The 20907-nt window shown below is 42.7% G+C and overlaps 1 protein-coding gene across 1 annotated transcript in view; it reads right to left on the reverse strand.

The window, feature by feature from the left end:
• Positions 1-10791: 10791 nt before the first annotated feature.
• Positions 10792-20907, reverse strand: part of KBTBD8 (kelch repeat and BTB domain containing 8) — a 29040-nt gene continuing 18924 nt past the window's right edge. The window contains exon 4 of the mRNA XM_084840451.1: positions 10792-17042. Coding sequence (XP_084696577.1) covers positions 16579-17042 — 464 coding nt within the window. The 3' untranslated portion in view covers positions 10792-16578. The remainder of the gene's footprint in view (positions 17043-20907) is intronic.

Consider the following 20907-nt stretch of genomic DNA (forward strand, 5'->3'; position numbering starts at 1 on the left):
CACTGCAAGCGAGAAGGATCTTGGAATTGTGGTCGATCACAAGCTGAATATGAACCAACAATGTGATGTGGCTACAAAAAAGGCAAATGCTCTTTTGGGCTGCATTAATAGAAGCATAGCTTCCAAATCCTGGGAAGTACTAGTTCCCCTCTACTCAGCACTGGTTAGGCCTCATCTGGAGTACTGTGTCCAGTTCTGGGCACTACACTTTAAGAAGGATGCATGCAGACAAACTGGAGAAGGTTCAGAGGAGGGCAACAAAGATGATCAGGGGAGTGGAAACAAAGCCCTATGAAGAGACACTGAAAGAACTGGGCATGTTTAGCCTTGAGAAGAGAAGACTGAGGGGAGATATGATAGCGCTCTTCAAGGACTTGAAATGTTGTCACAGAAAGGAAGGCCAGGATCTCTTCTTGATCATCCCAGAGTGCAGGACACGGAATAATGGGCTCAAGTGACAGGAAGCCAGATTCCGGCTGAACATCAGGAAAAACTTCCTGACTGTTAGAGCAATACGACAATGGAACCAATGACCTAGGGAGGTGGTGGGCTCTCCCACACTGGAGGCATTCAAGACAAGGCTGGACAGCCATCTGTCAGGGATGCTGTGACTTGGATTCCTGCATTGAGCAGGGGGTTGGACTCAATGGCCTTGTGGGCCCCTTCCAACCCTACTATTCTATGATTCTATGATCCCACTCACTGCTCTGTAACCCATATGTATATGTGACAGCTAGCAACGGGAGGGGGAGGGAAGTGACAAGCACAAAGGAGGGTGGGGAGCCGAAAGCAGCTGGCGGCTGCAAGAGAGAAGGAGCTTTAGGGGTGGATGTTCTTACTTCAGTAGAATGTGAAGCAACCTTTTTAAAAAAGCCGTTAGCTAGCAGGAGAAGTAGGGAAGTAGAGGATGAAAATGACAAGGACATTGACAAGAGGGGGATATCAGTATGCTTGGCTCCATAGCAGACAGGTGGTCTAGCAGTCTTGCACACTTGTGCAAGACCCCAAGTAAAAAAATTGTAAACATGTTTCCACATTCATAAGGAGTAAGAAAATTATTTCCTTTTTGCGATCTGACTGTGGGGGGGGGGGAGAGGGAGTTTTGCTCAGGAAGTCCGAAAGTGGAGGATGAAACTGAGGAGGACATTGAGAAGAGGGGAAATGGCTATGCTGGGCTCAATACCAGACAGGCAGTCTTGCAGTCCTGCAAACTCATACAAGACCCTGAAAAAAATAGCAAACAGGTTCCCGTGTGCATAAGGGCTCAGAAACATAAATCCCATTGGCAATCTGATGGGGGGGGGAGGTTCTCTTGGTAGCTGGCAATCCCCAGTGGACCACTTGCAAAAGGGCGCTGACATAGGGAAGGATTTCTGCTGCATCTAGGATATGTGCCAGCTGCAGCCAGGAGGACTGAGAGGGACTGAGAGAGAAATAAGCCATGGCAAGCTGCTGAGCAGTGATCATCTGTCGGGAGTAAGGGACAAGCCACCCACCCACCATGGCTTCCTCTCATGGCTTAACGTGATGTGGAAACTCGCCCATGAAGTGATACAGTGGGAAAAGAGGAAAGGGCTGATGCTGGCACAGGAAGAGGGAAAAACTTGGAGGATTGTGTGAGGGTGAGACATTATGGGTGGTGTGTTTGCCATGCTTACACAACCATGTTATATAAATTTTTAGGCCTAAAGTTAATTATACCTGAAAATAGGGTTATAAACAAGCACCTACAACAGGTCAATTTACTAGCATAAAAGAACTTCGGATGTGTTATAACACGTATTGTAAAATGTCGCTCTCAGCCATAACTGTGTTTTCTTTCATACAGTTTCCTTGGCTTAGGAATCTGCTATTTACATGAACTTTACTTTGCTAAATTGGTAATGAAGAGGTTGCAAAGTGGACTAGTGCAGCCAAGCAGTTCACACAGCAATTCTTTATATAGCAATCTTTTCTTCATTCACCCTCCTCTCATGTACTGGACTGAAAGTGAACCGGAAGATATTGAAATGCTGTTCCTGAATAAAGCTAATAACCTGGGAAAAGCTGGCTAGTCCAGAAATGTTACCACTCCACAGGGCTGAAGCAGAGGGAGAGATAGGACGGGGCTGTGGCTAAGGGGTAGAGTACATGTTTTGCATGCAGAAGGTCTCATGTTCAATTCCTCGCATCTCCAGATTGGACTGGAAACATCTCCTACCTGAAATGCTAGAGAGGCGCTGCCTATCAGTGACCGGGTTCGGACAACACACCGCAGCTCATCGTGGGTTATTTAACCCATGATGAGCCTCATTGCCTGTGGGCACCAAGTTGCATATCCAAACCCTGTTCAGGGGTTGGCGTGTCATGTGAAGCCAGCACACATGGGTTATGTGAGGGTTAAGCAGCCCTCGCATAACTCACACTCATCAGGTTCGTATAACATGACAGCCCCCAAGTAGGGGTTGCAGATTCAAAATGGCAGCCACACACAGCTCTGTATGCACCACAGCCTCACCATGGGTTAAATAACCCACGATGGGCTGTTGTTAACAATAACAAGCCAGGAAGCCCCAAGTGCGTGGGAGGCCGTGCACTCCCTACTGCATGGCCATGACTATGGGTTAAACAAAGCATAGCTAGCTATTAATGCGAACGTGGTCCATATGTCTGGCTGTTTCCGGGAATGATCACACTCATTCTGAGAATGGCTAATGCCATAATATACAAGAGACTTGCAGCAAGATCCAATAAATGAGCGATGGAAAACCTGTGGTCCTCCAAACATTGTTGTACTACAGTTCCCATCAGTCCTGGCCATGCCTGCTGGGGCTGATAGTTGTAGCCCAGCAACATCTATACATCCGTTCATGTTCATTCACAAGCAAATCCCATCATGTCCAATGCATGTCTACTCAACGGTAAATCTAATGGGACTAGCTTCTTAAGTGTGCATAAGAACAGAGCCTTGTTCTTCTGCATTTTTGACCATTCAGGGAGGCAAATGGAGCAGCGGAAAATGTAACACTATCTTAACACTACTCAATCAGGCCTGTAGCCTCCATATTAGATTGGCCCATGGCCAGAGCCAGGGTCTGCTTTGCATTACTGAATCACATGCCATTATAAATTGATTATGATTAACAAGTGGCTTCTCAAAACACACAATTGCCTACAGTTGGTTAGGTTCTCCAAGGCACATGAAGAGAAAATGTGTGTGTGTTTTAACCAAATAGGCACAAGAGTTTTATTTTTCACTGGCTAATTATATGAGGGGACTAGTAGGGAGGGGTGTGGGATTTTTGGTACCACAGTCATCACATACCCACTAAATCTATGTGGAAAAGGTGTCATTTTCTTAAAACTGTCACTGGACAATGTTGTCATTGTGCTGGCTTCCATTCAGATAGTGGTGCTTCTGTGAACTAGGGCAGGGATGACCAGTCTCAATGGTCTTGGAGGATATCCTAGTTTCCAGAAAGTGTTTTTGCATCATTTTACTGGCTAAGCGGTCACCATTCGTGGATAGTGTCAAGCACCAGCGGCATGGCCCCCAAAGGGCTGTTCAGGGTGAAGGCAGGGAATAAACAAATAGGATTTTTGCAGGGAATAAACAAATAGGATTTTTCCACAATACATATCTGTATGTGTGTGCATGTAAACACACACACACACACACAAATTACTTTATACCTTTTTAATTGCACTGTCACTCAGGAATTTTTATTGCAGCTAGTTCATTCACCTTGCAGAATTATATAGCTTATAAAACATATTTTTCCCTGATCACCATAATCATTATTTTAAAAGCACTTAGAACTAAGACTGCAATCCTGTAAGCCAATGGTTCTCATTCCTCACTCAACCCCACCGCAACCCCAGACAACTTGAAAATAGCTGCAAATCTCAGCACTTAATAAATGTTTTGTTTATTTGTTTTACAAATCAAAGCACATGAGTAACACGTATTTTAATAACTTTTAATAACCTTTTTTCTTCAGAGCTGGCAACGTCTTCAACTCCAGCATAAATCACAGGTTATAGGCCAGGGCCTTGTTAGCTTGTTCAATAATCCACTCCTGGTTAAAATGACTTTGATCTCCATTGTCAGAAGGAATAAATCTAGTGCAGGGCCAAGTGTTCCAACGTTTTGTAACTTTTCCATGCCCACCCACACCTACAATTTCATCCAAAATGGAGCATGCAGGTCTGGGGTCAGCCCTGCCATCAGGCAGAATGAGGATGTTGCCTTGGGCAGCTGATTTGGGGTGTCATTAAATGGGGGCAAATGGCTAATTATTTAAGCACACTAAATGGTTTGGTGTTGACAGCAAACACAGCTGCCTCACTGCTCACCCCTAAGTCCAGATCATTTATGCTCATGTTATGCTCCCACCTAACTGATCTCAGATGGCTGTGGTGGGATAACTCCTATGTATGCCACCCTGAGCACCTTGGAAGAAGGGTGGATAGAAATGCAATATGCCATTAAAACAAATGGGAGGAAAGCAGTGAATCTGAAGGAATTTCCCCTGGGTTATGACAGATCAGCTGTGGAAGCTGCTAGACCTTACTAATCGCAATAGTAAAATGGAAACTGATCTCCTAAGTGAGTCGTTTATTCTGGTTTATACCTGTACAAAGAATGTGACTTGACTTCTACTATCTGTAAAATACCAGTTTTGTGTAGCCTGCATAAAAGTTCTATAAACACCGGGATTAAGGCCTGAGAGCACTATACCAACGCAGGTTTTCACTTGGGTTTTTTTCTTTTAAATTCTCTTCCTGGTTTCCTCAGCTGTGAGATATAATCCAGCCATGTCTCCTCCACTGAACACAGACTTGGGCTACATCCCTCCTGATGGTAGATGGGGATGGGCAGTCATGTTTGGAGCATCCATATCTGTTGGATTTGCTTACGCCTTCCTTAAAGCTTTCACAATCGACTACAAAGAACTCCAGACTGTAACATCTCCTATGGCCAGATTGTCTGGGTGTCTGCTGTTATGTGTGCCACAACCTATGGAGGAGGTGAGATGAAACTGTTTATCCCCAATATGGTGGAAGAATGAACTCTCCATTTCTCGAACCTTGATTGAACAAAAACCCCATTTATTCTAGCAGATTCTGGAGGGTGTATAAAAGAGCCATATTTCATTCAGCAAATTAAAATGTATGTAATTGGACAGCTTTATTAAAATAAAACATTCTGTTTGAACTGAATTTCATGTTTCGTATAATTTCACTAAGATTTTAATTGTTCATTAAAAAAAACTCATAATATGGCAATTATACCATTTCCTTTGGAGCAGTGGTGACATTCTGTATTGGTAATGTAGAAACCATTTTTTAAAAATTAAATTATGTATTTGGAAAATTAAAAATACTTCAGCTTTGAGCATCAATATTGTTTGTTTGACCAAACCTGGTGTTCATATTTTCTGTAATGTTTTCAAAAATACAAGCATATCTTTGCTTCGGGAACAGTTTAAGGAAGCCAATAAGTCATAAATAAGAAATGGTTACATTTATGGTTGTTTTTCCATGAGGCTTATGATAAGCTGAGCTCTTCTTGTAACCTTAACATGCACCTCTTACACATTTAAGTATTTATAATACTTATAAGACAATAGAACAGTTTGACATGCAATATAACTGGAAGTTCAAACAGGACCCCACTGCTGATGCCTGCCCGGGGCTGCCCTTTAATGTTTTCCCCCTGGCCCAGCACTTCAAGAAGGGATGAGCAGCTAGATCAAGTCCTTCTTTTAATTTAATTTAGTCACCCCTTCATGGATCACTGCCTTGTTGTGGTGAAGGGGCTTGCGTAACTCAGTGAAGCCATAAGCTATGCCGTGCAGGGCCACCCAAGACGGACAGGTCATGGCGGAGAGTTCTGACAAAATGTGGTCCACTGGAGAAGGAAATGGCAACCCACTCCAGTATTCTTGCCAAGAAAACCCCATGGAACGTATCACAAGGCTAAAAGAGATGACGCCAGAAGATGAGCCCCTCAGGTCGGAAGGTGTCCAATATACTACTGGGGAAGAGCAGAGGGAATTTCCAAGTAGCGCCAGAAAGAGTGAAGCGGCTGGGCCAAAGCTGAAAGGACAGTCAGCTGTGGATGTGTCTGGTGGTGAAAAGAAAGTCCGATGCTGTAAAGAATATTGTTTAGGAACCTGGAATGTAAGATCAATGAATCAAGGTAAGCTGGAGGTGGTCAGACATGAGATGGCAAGACTGAACATCGACATCTTTGGAATCAGCAAACTAACATGGACAAGCATGGGCAAATTTAATTCAGGTGACCATCATATCTACTACTGTGGGCAAGAATCCCTTAGAAGAAATGGAGTAGCACTCATAGTCAACAAAAGGGTGGGAAAAGCAGTAGTGGGGTACAATCTCAAAAACGACAGAATGATCTCAGTATGAATCCAAGGCAAACCATTCAACATCACAGTAATTCAAGTCTATGCCCCAACCACTGATGCCGAAGAAGCTGAGGTTGATCGGTCCTATGAAGACCTACAACACCTTCTAGAACTAACAACAAAAAAAGATGTCCTCTTCATCATAGGGGATTGGAATGCTAAAGTAGGAAGTCAAGAAATCACCGGGATAACAGGCAAGCATGGCCTTGGTGTACAAAATGAAGCAGGGCAAAGGCTAACAGAGTTTTGCCAAGAGAACACGCTGATCATAGCAAACACTCTTTTCCAACAGCACAAGAGGCGACTCTACACATGGACATCACCAGATGGTCAATATCGAAATCAGATTGATTATGTCCTTTGCAGCCAAAGATGGAGAAGCTCCATACAGTCAGTAAAAACAAGACCTGGAGCTGACTGTGGCTCAGATCATGAGCTGCTTCTTGCAAAATTTCGGCTTAAATTGAAGAACGTAGGGAAAACCACTAAACCGTTCAGTTATGACCTCAATCATATCCCTTATGAATATACAGTTGAGGTGACAAATAGATTTAAGGAATTAGACCTGATAGACAGAGTGCCTGAGGAACTATGGACGGAGGTCCGTAACATTGTTCAGGAGGCAGCAACTCAATCCATCCCAAAGAAAAAGAAATGCAAGAAAGCAAAGTGGCTGTCTGATGAGGCTTTACAAATAGCTGAGGAAAGAAGGGAAGCGAAAGGCAAGGGAGAAAGGGGAAGATATACCCAACTGAATGCGGATTTCCAGAGAATAGCAAGGAGAGACAAGAAGGCCTTCTTAAATGTACAATGCAAAGAAATCGAGGAAAACAATAGAATAAGAAAGACTAGAGATCTTTTCAAGAAAATCAGAGATCTCAAGGAAACGTTTTGTGCAAAGACGGGCATGATAAAGGACAAAGAAGGCAGGGACCTCACAGAAGCAGAGGAGATTAAGAAGAGGTGGAAAGAAGACACAGAAGAAATATACAGGAAAGATCTGAATGTCCCTGATAGCCATGATAGTACGGTCACTGAACTTGAGCCAGACATCCTCGAGAGTGAAGTAAAGTAGGCCTTCGGAAGCATTACTAACAACAAAGCTAGCGGAGATGACAGTATTCCAGTTGAGCCAATTAAAATCCTAAAAGATGATGCTATTAAAGTGCTGCACTCAATATGCCAACAAATTTGGAACACTCAGCAGTGGCCACAAGACTGGAAAAGGTCAGTTTACATTCCAATTCCAAAGAAGAGCAATGCCAAAGAGTGTTCAAACTACCATACAATTGCGCTCATTTCACATGCCAGCAAGGTTATGCTCAAAATCCTACAAGCTAGGCTTCAACAGTATGCGAACCGAGAACAACGGGAAGTACAAGCTGGGCTTTGAAGAGGCAGAGGACATAGAGATCAAATCGCCAACATTCGCTGGATCATGGAGAAAGCAAGAGAATTCCAGAAAAATGTCTATTTCTGCTTCATTGACTACGCTAAAGCCTTTGATTGTGTGGATCACAACAAACTGTGGCAAATTCTGAAAGAGATGGGAGTAGCAGACCACCTTACCTGTCTCCTGAGAAACCTGTACAAGGGTCAAGAATCAGACATGGAACAACAGATTGGTTCAAAATTGGGAAAGGAGTATGACAAGGCTGTATACTGTCAGCCTGCTTATTTAATTTATATGCAGAGTACATCATGAGTAACGCTGGGTTGGATGAATCACAGGTCGGAATTAAGATTGCAGGGAGAATTATCAACAACCTCAGATACGCAGACGATACCACCCTAATGGCAGAAAGTATAGAGGATCTAAAGAGCTTCTTGTTGAGGGTGAAAGTGGAGAGTGCAAAAGCTGGTTTGAAACTCAACATTAAAAAAACTAAGATCATGGCATCTGGCCCCATCACTTCCTGGCATATAGAATGGGAAGAAATGGAAGCAGTGACAGATTTTATTTTCTTGGGCTCCAAGATCACCACAGACGGTGACTGTAGCCATGAAATTCAAAGACGCTTGCTCCTTGGGAAGAAAGCTATGGCAAACCTAGACAGCATAGTAAGAAGCAGAGACATCACCTTGCTGACAAAGATTGGTCTAATCAAAGCTATGGTTTTCCCAGTAGCAACGTATGGCTGTGAGAGCTGGACTATAAGGAAGGCTGAGCGCCGAGGAAGACTCATACGAGTCCCCTGGACTACAAGGAGATCAAATCAGTCAATCCTAAAGGAAATCAACCCTGAGTGCTCATTAGAAGGACAGAGACTGAAGCTGAAACTCAAATATTTTGGCCACCTAATGTGAAGAGAAAACTCCCTGGAAAAGACCCTGATGCTGGGAAAGATGGAAGGCAAAAGGAGAAGGGGACGGCAGAGGATGAGATGGCTAGATAGCATCACCGATGCAATGAATATGAATTTGAGCACACTCCGGGAAAGAGCGGAGGACAGGAAGGCCTGGCGTGCTATGGTCCATGGGGTCACGAAGAGTTGGACACGACTTAATGACTGAACAACAACAACAAGAAACGGTTACATTTATGGTTGTTTTTCCATGAGGCTTATGATAAGCTGAGCTCTTCTTGTAACCTTAACATGCACCTCTTACACATTTAAGTATCTATAATACTTATAAGACAATAGAACAGTTTGCAGTGTAGTTTGACATGCAATATAACTGGAAGTTCAAACAGGACCCCACTGCTGATGCCTGCCCAGGGCTGCCCTTTAATGTTTTCCCCCTGGCCCAGCACTTCAAGAAGGGATGAGCAGCTAGATGGAGTCACCCTTTTAATTTCCCACATTCTGGTGCACTGTAGGAAATTAAAATGGTGGCTAGACACAGCCACCCAGCCAGAGCTGCTTGGAGTGCTGCCATCACTGCCAGACAAGCCTGCCAAGGCCTACTACTGCCAGAGGAGTGGGCTCACCAGAAGAACCTTTGGCCAAGGCCTCTGCAAACTAGGATCCAGCCTAGGCCCAAATACATACTGTTGAACATAACACTGTTTCCTGAGGGTACTAAAAGTGTACCATATAAAGCAAGAAAATTAAACTCAGAGGGATCTTATCCTCAATTCTTGAGCAGGGGGCACTGAGCAGGGGGTTGGACTCAATCGTCTTGTAGGCCCCTTCCAACCCTACTATTCTATGATTGTATGTGTCTAATTAAATCATAATTCCATGTTGACTATTTTGTGAGTAATATCAGGTAATGATGGCGTTTATGTTAAAGACCCCCCTTTTTTTTTTACATAACTATCTTAATAGGGTTGTTTCCATACTACTTATATTACCAAAGAAAGCCATCAAGAGGGATTTAAAGCATTTCCCTGCAGGGCTTTCAGTTCAGCCTCTGCAGGGGACACTTGTTGTCCTGGAAACAAGGTAGCAGAGCTGAGTAAATCCAGACAGTTTATGTAAATTAATATACGAACATTCAGGGGCTACTTAAAACAGGATGCCTAATAGATTTGGGTGGAAATATTTCAAACATGCTGTTATTGGTTTGATGGAATCTGACAGTTTTTTAAAAAAAGGTCTTTAAAGCTTTTTTGCAAGTGAGAAATAAGTTCATTATTTAAGGGTGCAATCCATGCTGGCTGGGGCATGCTGGAAATTTCCTGTCTAAACATGCATAGGAGTGCACCCTAAATTCTGTCTATCCAACCGATCCGTTCAAAATATGTCCCTTGACTTCTGAAAGTGGACAGGGCATCCAGTATGCTAGGGATGTGCCAGCATGGTAACACAGGGGACACGCATGTCTCTCACCTGTATACTTGTGCCCTTTGAACCAGAATTTATTTATTTTAGATATTTATATACTGTTTTTTTAAGCCCTACAATACCACTTCTTACATTATCTGTATGCAGGGGAACATTCAGATCTCCCTGAATGTAGACACTTAGCAGAGCAGGGAACGAATCTCTCTCCCTATTAAATTTTTATTTTCAGGTAGTTTTGTATATGGGGGAGCATTTGAGGATGGTACCTCCTTCCCTATGCAAACTAAAGTGGTACAGTATGCTGTCAGTTCACTTTGCTGCTTGTTCCCACAGCTGGAAAATGTGGCTAATATGAGATCAAAGTCACTTAGGGTCAGTATTCATGTTATCAGCCATATTCATGTGGCATGTCTGAGGTTTAATAGGCCCCTGGGCAAAGTGCCCACTGGTTCTTCTACTGGTCCCCCTGGTAAAGGTGGTGGCAGGCAGCAGCTGCAGTATTCTGTGAAGAGCTGGGCCTAGCTGCCATGTGAATTTCCCATAATTCTATGGATCTGTTGTGTCAGGGGCATTGTGGGAAACTGAAATGGCAAGTAGACAAAAACATCTACTGCTTGTAGCACCAGGCTGGGATTTCTTTTTTAAATTGGACCCAGGGCAAGTGCTGGGGAGAAGTGGGGGTCGAGGGAGCTGCCTGAAGATGCCAGCACTGATATGAACCTAGTTCTGCAATTCAGAGTGTTACCAAACATCCAGTTTAAAAAATAACATGTCTTTTCACTTGCATGGTATACCTTCATGCATGGTATTTTATTCAGGACAACTGTGCACATGTGGTCCCACATACAGTGTGGCAATTAGCCCAACCAATCACCGTTGTCAGTGTAGAGCTCTGTCATTTCTTTGTACTAGTCTTCTTAGTAGTCTCCTGCCAACTGACAACAGGTGCACTATTTCTCAGAGGCTACACTTTATTGAGAGATCATCCTGATTTGAGTTAATTTCCAACCCTCTCCACCAAGGGAAGTGTAGCACTATGGCAGTGAAAACCTCCTTCCTACAGAGATGCTGAGGCAATGTATTTTGTTGGGATATAAAGACTTTACCACATTCAAAGTGTTCTCTCAACGGAGTATGAAAATGTGGAGCAATTTGCATGGATTTCTCGGTGAATATAGGAAAGAGGTTGTTGTTTTTAAGAGACATGCAGCAATGAAGAAACAAACCAAAAGAAACAAACCATCCGGGCTTACAAGGATGAAAAAAGGTAAGATCTGGAAGGAGACATTCTAATATGACCTGATGAATAGTTTAGTCATCCCCACACTGGCTGGGTTTACCGAACATGACAACCCACACTCAAGGCTGTGTATGGGTTGAACCATGGGCTGTTGTTGAACCATGGGCTGTTGTTGAACCATGGGCTGTCGTCTTGTGTGGTTCCAGCCATGCTAATAAACCATGGTTTGTTAGCCACAGGCAACCCACAGTTCACAACCCAGCAACAAACCATGTGTCCTCTTCATGGGTTGCTTGTGGTTAACAAGCCATGGTTTGTTAGCTCAGCTGGGTTCACACAACCCAACAACCCATGGTTGAACAACAATCCACAGTTCAATAACAACCCATGGTTCAACCTTGACTGTGGGTTGTCATCTTGTGTGAACCCAGTGTATGTCTGGTTCCAACAAAATTAAAGGGATAAACAAGCAGTCACAGATTAGTAGTAGGCCCCATATTGCCAAAATTAATTCTACTGTTAAGCAACTAGGAATGAATGAATCAATCTATATCTGGTCTGTCAGTTTTGCATGTGCTCAGTCATGAGCCCACTCTGTCCAACTTCTGCACCACTGAAAAAAAATGTAAAAAAAAACACAAGAATTTTTTCTTCTACTTTCATACTGCTTAGAAATATTTTTAAATATGAGCAGTGGCATAGAAATCTATTAATTAAAGAAATAAGCATTTTAGAAGCCAGGAATTACATTTCTATTTGGGCAAGTATTTAGAATTAAGCAATATGTGATGCCAAGCCACATGAACAGTTTCCTCATTTTTGTTTAACAGTACACAACACACTCTGTTCCCCCACCCCACTCAAAGCAGCCATGGAGCTGAAACACTGCGTGCGGAGTAGTTTTAACTCTGTGTGGGATGTTTTCCAATTGAAATTGCTTCCCCAAGCTCCTTTTTCCCCCGAGAGCTTGCAACTTTGTGAGGTGGGGGGCAAGGGGGGGACAGACAAGGGAAAACATTCACATGACTGAGCATCAAGTTTAGTTTGATGCTACAGGCACTTCACATGAATCAGCTGCTCGTTGTGATCAGATTTATGTAACAGGTCATCTGAATCATTCCGCTCAGCTCACCTCTGCAAACCTTCCATATTTGAGCTGAGGAGTGACATGTAGAGTGGTAACTTCCACTTGTGGGAAAGATTTCAGGTGCTCCCTTTAAGCATGGCTCAGATGGAGAAGTGGGGGAAAAGGTACAACTATAACCAGGCTTCTATGAATGAGCCTATAGTAGAGAGATCGTTTTAAATTTTTAAAGTTATTAATTCCAGGCCACAACCTTCCAGGAATGTGTTATAAATTTAAGACAAAAGCAACCAAAATAAAACCACTGCTGCCCGCTATATTTGAACAGGTTTATTAAGAAAATTAACATGACATTAAGTAAAAATGCAAAATTGTGCAATTATGGCAAAATGTTTTAAAATCCACACATTTGCCCTCAGAGGACTACAGTACTTCTTACTAACATACCTGAGCGCTGAACATCTGATGCCATTTCTAAACAGATAGCAGAACACAGGGTGCTTTTTGATAGTATGCAAACCACATGCACAGCACAGACAACCATGAGTCATGTCTATGACAGCCGTGGCAGTTTAGGGGAGCAGCCCACCAAGCGCTGTTGCTGCATGACCTTACTTCATTTCCATGGGGCATGAGCAAGGCTGTGGTTAATGTACAACAGCAATGCTTGGTGGACTGTGCCTTCAAAGTTTTGGAATAAAAACTGGGAGCTTTTCCCCAGCCTGTTTAAAATAATAATAATTATAAGTGGAAGAGTGATGTCTCAACAAGATAAGCTAAAGCAAGAAAAGAAGTTGGGCAGAAAGATCAAATATAGCCCTGCACAGGTTAGCAATTATGGTAACTTCGGTGCAGGTTTGTGTCATCTGTTCTCACGCTGTGCAGGGTTGTTTCAGAATCAGATTTTTCAAAAGCAAGTTTACACTGGCAAATTCTCACTGGATAACTTCGAAACATGTAAACAACTAAAACTCCTCAGTTAATATTACTGCTTAAATAATTATTCATGCATAAGACTCAATGTATTCCACCTCATGGCAAATAAATCACAAGTTAGCTTTCAAGCATACTACAGTCAAACCCGCCCCCCCAGTGTGAATGGTTAGACAAAGATCTTTGTATTTAGTGCAGATGAAAATTAAAAACAAACCTACTGCAGAATTAACCACAGCATATTGTATTTCTATACATCACACAACAGGGTCATTTGCTAACTTAAGCTAATTTCTTAAATTTCAAGTCAGAATGACATGTGTACTAAATAAATACAGAAGATTGTCAAAAAGCAGCAATAAGTCTGGTAAAGATTTCCAACTGAACTTTTTGAAAGATACATAACACCTTTTTTGCAACAACAACAAAAATACTAATGTTTAAGGGAGGGTGCTTCAGAAAGTTTGCAGCTAAGAGGCTTACAACAGCGCAAATATAGCCAACTAAGTAGTAAGAAAAGTTAAATACATGAAAGCAACTGGACAATTATATTTGTGAACAGTATCTTCAAGAAACCAGAACTTATTTAAAAATTCAGTCTCAGCAGCTATGCTTAAGACATCAAAGCCTTAGTCTTTCATTTGGAGAAGCACTAGAATTCACATCTAAGGCAGGAGACTAGTCACCCACCACAATAGGCTGTGGACTGAGCACAGTTGACTATTTCAGCCCTGGGGTTAAACCTATGGTATCTGGAGAGTGTTTCATGGCCCTTCATTCTTTTCCTGTTGTTACTTCTTAATGGCAAGGGCATGCAACACAGCCTTGTAATGCTGAATTAAAACTACGCTGAACCATTCGGACACACTGCAGCACTAGTTTACATCTCCAATTGGCTGCAGAGAAGGTCAGGCGCAGGATCAGATGTGGTATGCATCTTGACTATGCAACTCTGCATCATTGCCACTCCCCAAATTGAGTGCTACTGAGGCAAGAGTTAAATGTGAAAATATGGCATTTACAAGTGTTAAACTGCAGCCACCCAGCGCAGATTCTTTATTAGCCTGATATCTGAATGTTGTATGAATGAAGAGAAATTAGTCACATCATTACAGATACTCATGGGTGTTTTGTCTCAGCATCTAGACTACTGTACCTCCAGCATGCTATATGAAGAAGCCCACAGAAAAAGTGGCTTGCTGAATCTCTGGAAGATGAGGTATGTAACAGAAGGAAGCTTTATTATCCTTTTAGTTCACAGTTGTATGTTCAGTATATTGTGCAAGTTTTAAAACATACAAAGTCAAGTAGGACCATATTAACATAAAACCTTACTGAGGATTACAAGACCATGTTTACTGAACCAACACATTTCTAAATTTAATCTCTTTAACGACAGCTTGACTGACTTAACTATCTATGAAGTCAAAAGTAATGGCCATCCTTGGATATAAAGGCAAGTCATCTTTTAAAACAAAACTAAAACTGAACTAAGGTGAAAGCAGGGCATGTTTAATTCTTAACTATTGTTATCCCTTGCAAAGAAATGCCAGTTAAGAGATGTACTATTAATCTTTTAGATCCATCTACTTAAGAGATGTTTAAAAAAACTTAAGTCAATTCAGATGTAGAATTAAGAGACACAATGTCACAAGGACCTAGACTCTTACCCTGTTCCAAAAGTGTGTGCGTAAATTTCTAAATGTGGCTATCCTTGGGTCACAAAAAAGCTCAGTAGTGCAAACTTTCACATTATTCCAGAAACAACTGGATGGCAAGAGACCAGGCAACATCTAGAAGGATCCAAGAATACTAACAACAGCCAGAACAGCTTTTATATTAGAACGACTGGGAGCAAATATTGTTCAATCAGAATTCATTAGCTGCGAGTCAAACACATGCCAAAATGGCACCAGAAGGTGATGGGTTAGCATGCCATATTTTTTGTAAGATGGCCCAGTATTATGTTCCCAACAGCCAGCTATATCACAGTGCAATCCTATGCATGTTTACTAGGAAGTCATACTGTGTTCAGTGGGGCTTCCTCGAAGGTAAATGGGCACAGGATTGCAGCCTAACTCAGCCAATTTTGGTTGACTAAGAGTGTCCCAAGCTACATTGTCAGAGTTATGGGAGGATGGACCAAAGAAAGTGCATTTAGCGCTTAATCTAAGAGATGGAACTCTCCCCAAACAACCATTAAGACTACTTAGCCTATCCTTATTCTCCATAAGAACCAGGTCCACAAGAGAAGTTCAAATAAAACAGTGGTTCACACATAAAGCAGCAAGAGACATGCTTAAGACTAGAGACATTAATACTAATTGACTGTCTTAAGCTAGCAGTCCCATTTGACCCATTTCAGACTTACAAGTATTAAAAACGTACTAGCACCATTGGGTTTAAGCCCTTTATGTGATGACCAACACATTCAACTGCTTTTGAAGCTCTATATTTAATTGACAGAAAATGGCTCTCATGAAGCCACAGGAAGATTAAGAATAGACGCCCCCACGCACTAAAACTAAACTCAAAGAGAAGCAATGTAGCCACCAGATGTAGGCCATCTCTTTTTCAAACAGTAGCTCATGTTCTTCTGCAAGTGTTAATATTTCTGTAGATGCTACCACAACTTATATGCATACAGTATTTCAGTACATACGGAAGAGGTATAAGGACCAGGTAATTTGCCTATTTAGTGTCACTGAATCTAAAATAGCAGACTAGTGATATTGCCTCAGATTTTACCCGTATTTTAAATAAGAAGTCATTTCAAACTTGCTCTCTTCACCTTAGCTATTCATGTTAGATTTGCTCTCACTATAGTGCATAGTTACCTCAATCCATCTACCCTTGCTTTTAGTCAAACTGTCAGTCTAGAACAACATGATCAAATAACTCTAGCAGAGAAAATGCTGATAATTGCACTTTGTAACCCACTCCTTTCTCCGCAGGAAAACATCCATTAGGAAACTAAACCACTAATTCCCTTCTCCCCACTGCAACCTTTAAAGAGCACCCATCCCCATGTAAAAAAAAAAAAAAAAGCCATCCATTTCAGCTCACATTAAATACTGAGAGAATTGAATTGGGTTTTCTTTAAAAACAGATTTTTCTGCTGTCATTAAATACCAAAGTCACTAAGGCCTTTTACCAATGAAAAGAGAAGAAAAAAAGTCAAGGAACTTTCTGAAGACACTGTGGATACAATTTAGCAACAGCACATTCAAAATTACGTCCAAGATCCCAGAGTTTATCTGGGGTCTCATACACCTTCTGCCACTGATCAGTAACTTCATCATACTGATAAAGAGAATTCTTCCTGCTGGTTCTGAAGACGTGTTCTTCAACAGTGACTTGAGTAGCTCGAACAAACAAATGAAGTTTATTTTTCAGGACAACAAGTTTAATATATGGATTAATGGACTGGTCACATGGGAAGTCTCTTTTTCGAGTCCACTTATTCAACTCAATGTCATAGGCCTCTACGGTAAACATACGCTGATGGTTTCCACAGGTTCCAGCAATGTAGTAGATGGAGCTGTTGTACACAGCTGCTAAACCCTGGATCCTAGGCACAGTCATGGGAGTTAAGAAACCCCAGTAATCTTTTCGAGGATCATAGCAGAGGAAAAATTCTCCTAAAGACAGAAAGAAAGAGAAAACAAAATGTAAGAACTGAAAGAGTTTGCCTTAAGACAATACTTGGCAAACACTAGAATAACAGTTTGGCCTTCCGCCTTTCCAAAGGGTATTTCGTCAGATTAATACAGTACCATAAGAGCCTCATCAAATCTTTTACTATAGAGTAGCCCAGTTGACTTGAATAAATATACTTCACAGTAACTGCTGCTTTAAAGTCATATTCCCAAATACATACCTAACTTTGGCAGTATTTATAACTTTATTATTATACAACTAAATCATGGCACGGCCCTTTATATGAAAAACACTGAGAAGTTAGTACATATATAGAAACAAAACCAGTTTTCCTAATCAAATGCTTCTGCAATAAATGGGGACAGTTATTCTCACTTGGCAATAGCAGAAAATATCTCTACATATACACTAATGTTTTCATAACTATCGAAATATCATCAGCATTGTTATTCATAATTATACAGAGCCCCTTATTTATTTATTTATTTATTTATTTAATTTCTATACCGCCCAATAGCCAAAGCTCTCTGGGCGGTTTACAAAAATTAAAACCAAACACACAATAAAACAATTTAAAATATATAGAACATTAAAACCACAATATAACAATACAACCACAATAAAATCTAGCAGCAGTGCAGGAGTTTAAAATACAAATTTAAAACAGCAAAGATAAAAATTTAGAAAGCTAAAATGCCTAGGAAAATAAAAAGGTCTTCACCTGGCGCCGAAAGGAATACAATGTAGGCGCCAGGCGAACCTCACTAGGGAGCTCATTCCAGAGCCGGGGTGCCACAGCAGAAAAAGCCCTCCTCCTAGTAGCCACCCGCCTCACTTCCTTTGGCAGGGGCTCACGGAGAAGGGCCGCTGACAATGACCTTACGGTCCGGGCAGGCACATATGGGAGGAGGCGATCCTTCAGGTAACCTAGCCCCAAGCCGTTAAGGGCTTTAAACGTTAACACCAGCACTTTGACTCGGGCCCGGAAATGGACTGGCAGCCAGTGCAGCTGGAAAAGTACTGGCATAATATGAGCTCGCAGGCCAGTCCCTGTTAACAATCTTGCTGCCCTATTTTGGACCAGCTGAAGTTTCCGGACCGTTTTCAAAGGCAGCCCCACGTATAACGCATTGCAGTAATCCAGACGAGAAGTTATCAGAGCATGGATAACTGTAGCTAGGCTATCTCTGTCCAGATAAGGGCGCAGTTGGTATACCAGCCTAAGCTGATAAAAAGTGCTCCGTGCCACTGAGTTCACCTGTGCCTCAAGTGACAGTTCTGGATCCAAGAGCACCCCCAAACTACGAACCTGATCCTTTAGGGGGAGTGCAACCCCCTCCAGAACAGGTTGAATACCACCTAGCCGGGCAGAAGAACCACCCGCTAACAGTACCTCCGTCTTGTCTGGATTGAGTTTCAGTTTATTGGCCCTCATCCAGGCCATTACCGTGCCCAGGCACTGATTCAGAACAGCCACTGCCTCAACTGGTTTTGATGAGAAAGAGAGGTAGAGCTGGGTTTCATCTGAATATTGATAGCACCTCAGCCCACACCTCCGGATAACCTCCCCCAGCGGTTTCATGTAGATGTTAAACAGCATGGGGGATAAAATAGAGCCCTGTGGAACCCCATGGCACAATTGCCATGGCACAGAGCAATAATCCCCCAGCACCACCTTCTGGAATCGGCCATCCAAGTAGGAGCAGAACCACTGTAGTGCAATGCCTCCAACTCCTAACCCAGACAACCTATCCAGAAGGATACCATGGTCGATGGTATCGAAAGCCGCTGAGAGGTCCAGGAGAAGCAACAGGGTCGCACTCCCCCTGTCCCTCTCCCGGCAGAGGTCATCCCACAGGGCGACCAAGGCAGTTTCCGTTCCAAAACCAGGCCTGAAGCCTGATTGAAATGGACCTAGATAATCCGTTTCATTCAACAGTGCCTGGAGCTGTCCTACAACCACCCGCTCAAGCACCTTGCCCAGGAAGGGGATGTTGGCCACTGGCCTAGAATTGTTAACATCCTCTGGGTCCAGGTTAGGCTTTTTCAGGAGTGGTCTAATTACCGCCTCTTTTAAAGCGGCAGGCACCACTCCCTCTCTCAAGGAGGAATTTACAACCTCCTGGACCCAGCCGGACAACCCCTCCTTGTTTGATTTAATAAGCCATGAAGGGCAAGGGTCAAGCACACAAGTGGTCGATCGGACTTGGCCAAGCACCTTGTCCGCATCCTCAGGCCTCAGTAACTGAAACTCATCCAATAAAACTGGACCAGACGGTGCTCTGAACACCTCTACCAATGGAACTGCATTAATGGTGGTGCCCAATTCATGACGAATCTGAGCGACTTTATCCTCAAAGTGCCATGCAAACTTGTCACAGCGTGTACCGAGGGTTCCACCGTCTCTCTCCCTGGCCCAGAATGTAACAGGCCGCGAACCCCTATGGCCTAATTCATACCAGTTTGGGGGGGAGACCTCCCCCATCTGTGGTGATTTCTTTCTTTTTGACAATATCTGGGTTCAGACGATCACAGGGGGAAAAGAAGCCATCGTAGCTTCTCCCCCTGCCCCCACGCATGCTGCTCGCACACCCATCGTTTATATAATTGCCTACACTGCAGCACAGGTTGGTGTCTCATCTGATCCCGGCATGCGGCACAGCAGGGGCGACTTTGTGCCCACCCTACAACCCACGACTTGCCGTAGGGGTTGTAGAGTGGGTACAAAGCCTCCCCTGCCATGTTGCATGCCAAGCATCAGAAGACACGCCAACCCCTGCTGTAGCACGGGTAATTATGTAAATGACAGGTGTGGAGGGAGAAGCCACAATGGCTTCTTTTCCCCCCATGATTGTCCAAACAATCGGATGATCACAATTAAAGCAATCACCATAGCACCCCAGGTCAACCCACCCCAATTTAGCCTGCTCACCAGCAAAACCTGCTTGCAGCCATATTCTAAAATTGAGATCTGGGTGTAAGGACTGGCCAGATGGAGTGCTTCACCAGAAGAAACTGGACAAAGAGTCCCAAAACTTACGTGAATCAGCCCCAGGTAGTGCTAGTGGTAACTTGCGGCATACAGAAGTGGCTGGCACTACCCACCATTTCAGATTGAACAGTTTAAGACACAAGTCAGTGTCTTAATGCATAAGAATGCCAAAGTAGAGATCTGGAGGGCCACAGTGGGAATTCTTTCTTGAATCTTAATGTAGTGATAAAAGATTCATAGTCTTTGGCCTATGAAATAACTTGGAAGGAGTTGGATATGAGTTACTAAAACAGAATAAATATAGCGCTTTCCTTATTTATTAAAATATGTTGGCACAAGGTAATTCTCTCCAAATTAAGAGATGGTTTCCATAAACTTAGCTGGCAATCCTAAACAGGTTTTGTAAATCCCACTGAATTCAGTGAACACTACTGATTATTGGAAGTAGCTACCGGTTTTGTTCAATATAGGTAGTGGTCCAGAGCAAACATATCTGAGTGGAGTGCACTGTTGTCCCTTCACTACATATTCCTGCATTTATTCCTGCATTGAGCAGGGGGTTGGACTCGATGGCCTTGTAGGCCCCTTCCAACCCTACTATTCTATGATTCTACATACAAAAGTTATTCACTTTAATTAGTTATGAAAGCAGATTGTAATACATTAGGTGTATTATATATATTTATATACCAACTGTTTTGCTAATAACCCATCAAGGCAGTGAACAATTTAAAACCATAAAAGATAAGACAATTAAAAACATTGTAACAATTATATAATTTAAAAGCCCTAATCTCTCAATTAAAGATAGGAGTCTTCACACCCTTTCTTAAAGCCAAAGGGGGGGGGGGGGC

The sequence above is a fragment of the Heloderma suspectum genome, chromosome 2, assembly GCF_057233095.1.
Source record: "Heloderma suspectum isolate Gila_16-S chromosome 2, 16-S_ref, whole genome shotgun sequence".
Classification (NCBI taxonomy): domain Eukaryota; kingdom Metazoa; phylum Chordata; class Lepidosauria; order Squamata; family Helodermatidae; genus Heloderma; species Heloderma suspectum.